General features: G+C 38.6%; 1 protein-coding gene across 1 annotated transcript in view; it reads right to left on the bottom strand.

Annotated features, from left to right (window-relative positions):
* Window positions 1–1,037: 1,037 nt before the first annotated feature.
* LOC126825226 (lactase/phlorizin hydrolase) overlaps window positions 1,038–6,255 on the bottom strand; it is a 13,825-nt gene continuing 8,607 nt past the window's right edge. The window contains exons 6-11 of the mRNA XM_056101983.1: window positions 5,911–6,049; window positions 4,572–4,738; window positions 2,667–2,996; window positions 2,129–2,217; window positions 1,274–1,531; window positions 1,038–1,100 (exon numbers count right to left, since the gene is read on the bottom strand). Of these exons, the coding sequence (XP_055957958.1) occupies window positions 1,038–1,100; window positions 1,274–1,531; window positions 2,129–2,217; window positions 2,667–2,996; window positions 4,572–4,738; window positions 5,911–6,049 (1,046 nt within the window). The remainder of the gene's footprint in view (window positions 1,101–1,273; window positions 1,532–2,128; window positions 2,218–2,666; window positions 2,997–4,571; window positions 4,739–5,910; window positions 6,050–6,255) is intronic.

The raw sequence follows: 6,255 nt of genomic DNA, 5'->3' as shown, positions 1-6,255 counted from the left end.
GAGTCTACTATTAGAAATTGTCTGACAAAACGCAAATCACGATCCATGGATTTAAGATTATATATTTGCTTGCTTGCTTGATTGATTGATTGATTGATTGATTGATTGATTGATCTATTCATTCGTTACCTTTTATAATATTTTTTTCAGTTGTGGTGATGTTGGGTAAGACTGTACGGTTTCTTAAAATCGAGCTGACTCGGAGCGCTGACTTCATTTCTTCTGGATAATCTCCATCAACATATATAGGATGGGCAAACCAGCCGCTTGTCATCTGAATATAGCGTTCAGCTGCATCAATATCCGATCGATCAGTTGCTGCATACGGTTCCGCCCACGAAAACTTTAGAAAGATGCCTACGTTTCCTGTGTTAGATTAAATAAGACAATAAATCAATCAGAATAATATTACCACAAATGAAATATCAATAACAAAAAACAGATGAAAAGGAATTGGGTAAGCTCTTGCCATATAAGACAGACCTTCATACTATTCGTATTAATGATACCCTGCGTCAATTGTTATATATGTAGTCTACAGTGATACCCTTTCCCGTCAATAGTTATACAGGTAATCTACAGCGATACCCTTCCTCATTTTGGACACCCATCGCTGGCTATACATATAGATTAATACCCTCCGTTTTGACATCCATCATAGATCAGTATTTGGTCAAATGCTTACCAAGTTGACTGTTTTTGTAGTTCTGGCTGTAATGACGGTAAGTACGAGCGTGGGCTAATATCAATTGTTTGGCAACCGCATAAACACTGTCTCCAGTGTTCCATTTACCATCTGTAGATATAGCCAGAGGATCGTAAAACGTAACCCAGTGGTTAACCTGAAACATACAATGTAGATATAGCCAGAGGATCGTAAAACGTAACCCAGTGGTTAACCTGAAACATACAATACATTTACCATCTGTAGATATAGCCAGAGGATCGTAAAACGTAACCCAGTGTTTAACCTGAAACATACAATACATTTACCATGTGTAGATATAGCCAGAGGATCGTAAAACGTAACCCAGTGGTTAACCTGAAACATACAATGTAGATATAGCCAGAGGATCGTAAAACGTAACCCAGTGGTTAACCTGAAACATACAATATATGGAATATTGTATACCACAATGATACAGATAGCTAAACGGACAAAATAAATGCTGTTATTTCTGATTAATGTCTGGGGAGGAGTTATTCAATAACACTAACAAAGATTAATTGTTGTGGAATAAAAACAAATAAATAAATAAGACTATTTATCTACCTTATCTCCAAGTCGTTTGAAACATATATCAGCGTACTCAATGAACCTGTCTACAGTAGCATCTGTTAACCAGCTTCCTTGGTCTTTAAGAGCTTGGGGCATGTCCCAATGATAGAGTGTGACCATTGGTTCGATCTGATTATTGATGAGCTCTGTCGTTAAATTTCTGTAATATTCCATCCCTGTCTCACTAAAAGATGCGTTGGTTCCATCAGGAAAGATTCTTGACCAGGCGATAGAAAACCGATATTGTTTAAGCTGAAGGAATATAAAATAAGATTCAAGTAATGGCATCCTGATCAAACTGCGATTAGATTCATCCAGTAAAATGAATTTCTTAGTCTCTGCTGGGTCTTTCAATAAAATGCTTTGCTTGGTCACCAAGGGGCCTTTCAATACAATAGCAATCTACCACTCGTTCACCATTTAATCCTCTCCATGAGCTCTGTGCGTAATTAAATCCATATCTAGGGGAGTTAGCATCACTGAAGCTACTGCACTAGGACAGGGCAACACGACTTCTACTCCAATGGCAGCAGGCACCACCACTACTTCAGAAGCAGCAGGCACCACGCAATCAACTGCACGAGGGCTGACCAACACGACATCTACTCTAGAAGCCGTAAGCACCACGAAATGTACCCAACGAGGACAGAGCAACACGCCACAGTAAGCATTATGCAATCTACTGTACGAACCGTGAGCACTGAGCATCATAAAATATAATCCAAGAGCAATGAGCGCCGCGAAGCCTACTGAAGAAGCACTAGCCTCAACGAAATCTAAGAAATATGACACCTTCTCCCAAACATTGCGATATGTATTGGTGTTTTATTCAAATATAAAAATATTTACCCCTAAACGTTTTATAAGTTGTACATCTTGTTTGTAATACTGGTCACTAGTGCTGGCTGAAGTATCTGTGTGGATACTTTTATCTCGTCCTAAAAAATAAAAAATCATATATGGTGGTTTTTTTTGGTTTATTAATAAAATTGTCACCATTATCGGGAAAAATGAGGTTGGAATACCAACGAAAAGACATTATCCACAATTCGTTAAGATGTTGACACAAACATAAGCTGTGATGTTAATTGGTGTTGTACGAACCTAAATCCGTGGTCTGGAGGAAGATGCATGGGCCCGAGGTACCAAAGATCATACATGGACCAATGGGCCAGCAATAATGCAAGACATGCTGTCTACTATGATATCTGCGGAATAGATATCTGCTGAATAAATCAGCGAACACGTTGTTGTTGTTTGAAGGTGCTCCCGCAGATGGAGCCTTTCCAATTTGCACAATATTAGATTAGGGGACGAAGCTGGGTACCATATAAATTGGGTTTTCCTGAATACTAAGCTGAGGATTACTAAGTTTAACTGTACTTACCACTAGGTGTTCCATCTATCTGGTAAGCTGCACTTCCGACTCCCCATTTAAAGTCATCTGGGAATTGACCATAATAAATATCATTCTGACTGAGGTGGGGAACAACACCCGATTCACTTCCGACTGGTCCAGGATAACCTTTTAATAAGGCATTATTTTTACTGACTCTGCTCAAATAATCCGCAGAATCTCTTTGAGTTCTTACTTGTTCATTTTCAAAATCCACGTTGTGTAAACCAGATTTCAATGTGTAGCCATCACTGTCTTCAAATCCATCCATCAATGATCCATACATATATCCTTTTATGGTGCTGTTATCTAACTTAATAGCTGAAAAATTAAACAACGATAGACCACTGTAATTATAACTTGCATTAAATAAGTGAAATGAAATGAAATGAAATGGAACAAGGTTTAACATCCTACTGTTCTGCTCCTATACTGGGCTAATGAAGACGGGCATACGTCATACAGTGTGCTATGAGTTAATCTTGGCCCACGCAGCGGTACAATGGCCTAGCTACTCTTATATCGAATTCCAACTGCAAAGGGATATTTTACGTGCATTCCAATGTATACACGGGACCTCGGTTTTTCGTCTCATCCGAAGGACTAGACAGCTGTCCTTGTCAGGCCCTTTGTTCTGCACCACTGACAAGGGGAAACCACGTCGGAAAATGTCGAAGAACTCTCTCGGTCAATACAGGGATCGAACACCCGACCTCCAGGCTAGCGATGTCTATGTACATCTTGACTGTGTGGTTTAATGGTCGAGAGAGAGAGAGAGAGAGAGAGAGAGTAACACTGTCTTAATCTCGAGACCATTAAACAACTTAAAATACAGACACTCGTTCGTGCTTTGCAATGAAATCCGTCACGCGGGTCCAAAATTTCAAGTAGTATAAATAATGTACGCATGACATATATACAATGTTATGTGGAACTGAAATTCCATCGATCTATACTGCTCGCTATGTAAAAAAACAACAGGCAAAAAAACAAAAAAAGACCGCCGCCATTTTGCTATCTCCATAAATGTAATTATAGACCTGTTTTAAATCCAATTAAATACAATCTGATTAATATACAGATCTATATTTCGTTTCGTTTTTTTTATACTTTAGATGGCCTACACTACATGAAGATCTGACCAATTGTACTGGAAGGTGCGCGTCAGGGGTCATACGAGAGGCTTTTGACCCTATGACGTCAGACATTTGATTAACAAATCAGCGTTGACGTTTCTAATGGTGTACCCACAGTTCCATGCATCAAACGCCAAGAACTCGCCGTAACAGACCGTTTCATTGGCTAATCCCCGACTTCAACTAGAACGCAGGTTATATAACAACTCTTCCAGATCCTAGTGTAGTAAAGACAAGTATAACGACATTTTGATCTATAAAAAAACCGAAACGAAATAGGATCTGTGTTTTAATCAGATTGAATTAAATGCAATAGTATATGGCGTTGGTATTTTGATTTTGTTTTCTTAATTAAATGTTAAATAACCAATCTGAGAACATATTAGTTGAATTAAGTCGTAAGGAATTTGATATTTTAGCGCCAACTGCCAATGGTTCGTCGTTACGTTAGCTATTATTGTTATCATCGAGCTATAATGCTTTGTTCCCACCATCACGATTCGTGCTGCGATTGAAACCGTGATTTTAATTGTGGCGTAATCGTGGTGCTCCTACCAGGTTTTATCATATACTGAGGTCAGTCATTGCAATCGCGTTCATCGCGTCGAAACGTATCCGAACGTAACTGCACGTACCAAATCGTGGACTCAATACTGACCATCCTATCGTAACGCATCGCTCAACAGCTGGAACGTAGAGAGAGAGAGAGAGAGAGAGAGAGAGAGAGACATGAGCACAAAGGAACTATTATTGTGCTTACCTTGTAAAGCCTGGTTGATATTTCTTTTAATACTGTGTCGTCGACGGTTGTCTCGATCTGTACCAGATCTAGTTAAATAACGTTCTTGTGTTATATATAATCCAGTAACAGTATACTGTTCCGTTATCCATTTTACCGTATCTCGCAATTGACTAATAACAATTGACCTAAAAATATGTATAAAATGAAAACTCTTAAATTGATGACGATTGATAATACATTAATATTATCTAAAGAAAAACATACTTGATTGTTCAAATAAAATATAGGTCGTCTGGAATATACAGGAAGTCTGGAAAGTCCAAATGTCAATAAAGATAGTGTGGAATGTTCAATCATCAATACATGTAGCATGGAAAGTCCATACAGATATCGGAGCCACGGTAGCTAAGTGGGTAAGACGCTGGGCTCACTAATCTGGGGGTTGTGTGTTCGATCCGTACATTGGCTGATAAAAGTTCATCGGGATTTTCCGACATGGTTTCCCCTTGCAAGTGGTGCAAGATGGAGGACCTGACAAGGACAGCTGTCAAGTCGTTCGGATGGGACGAAACACCGAGGCCCAGTGTATACATTGGCGTGCACGTAAAAGATCCCTTGGCAGTTAGAATTCGATATAAGAGTGGGCCATAGTGCAGCTGCCATGGCCAAATTTCCCTCATAGCACACTATATGGCGTATGGCCGTCTTCATTAGCTCAGTATAGGAGCAGAACATTAAACCCCAAATCATTTCATTTCCATACAGATGTCAAAAAGAATGTAATGTCCATTCATCCATACATATAGCCTGGAAAGTCCATACAGGAAGTCTGGATTATCTAAATGTTAATACAAATAGTATGGAATGTCCATACATCCATACATATAGCCTGGAAAGTCCAAACAGGCATACAGGACGTCTGGATTATCCAAATATCAATACAAATATTATGGAATGTCCATTCATCCATGGATTGTCTAAACATCAATTCAGATAATCTGGGTTGTGTAAATATCAATAGAATATGTGCAAGTGTCCAAACGTCGACAATCAGGGTTGTCTTAACACCAGTCAAGAAAATCTGGAATATTCAGACATCAATCCAGAAAGTAAAGTCGGGGTTATTCAAGATACAATCTAGAAGTCTGGATTTCCAAGCATCAGTCTCGAAAATTTGAATTTGAATTTTGAATTATAAAAATCCAGAAAATCTAGAATTTTCAAACATCAACCCATAACGAGTTGATTGTTGAATCTGGAGACCCTGGAATCTCCAAACACCATTCGTTATATTACCTACGGCTATTAAATACATTTTTACATAATTTCAAAGATTAATATAACATGTTTATATTACCCCCAGTATGGATAATTGCGAATGGCTGTTCCTATTTCAGTGTCACTATCACACGCATATGATGGCGGGTAACAATATCTGACCATGGAAGAAACGTGTTGAGTTCGATCATAATAAACATCAAGAAAATCAGCAGCTCCTGCAGAAGAAGAAAATTAATGATTATTATATTTTGTAAAAATGGTCCAACCTCGTGGTTTTTTTCCGGGTCCTCCGTTTTCCCCCCACTGCTAAAGACCCCTACGTGCAAGCGAATTATTGAAATAAGATTGAACCATGTGTTAGTCCCGAAATGACCTAATTTGTATCGACTGGACGTTTTTAAATTTGAATAATTAGACAATT

This window comes from Patella vulgata, chromosome 6 (assembly GCF_932274485.2).
Source record: "Patella vulgata chromosome 6, xgPatVulg1.2, whole genome shotgun sequence".
Classification (NCBI taxonomy): domain Eukaryota; kingdom Metazoa; phylum Mollusca; class Gastropoda; family Patellidae; genus Patella; species Patella vulgata.
Note: the sequence above shows the minus strand (reverse complement) of the source record. Positions and strands in the feature narration are given on the sequence as shown.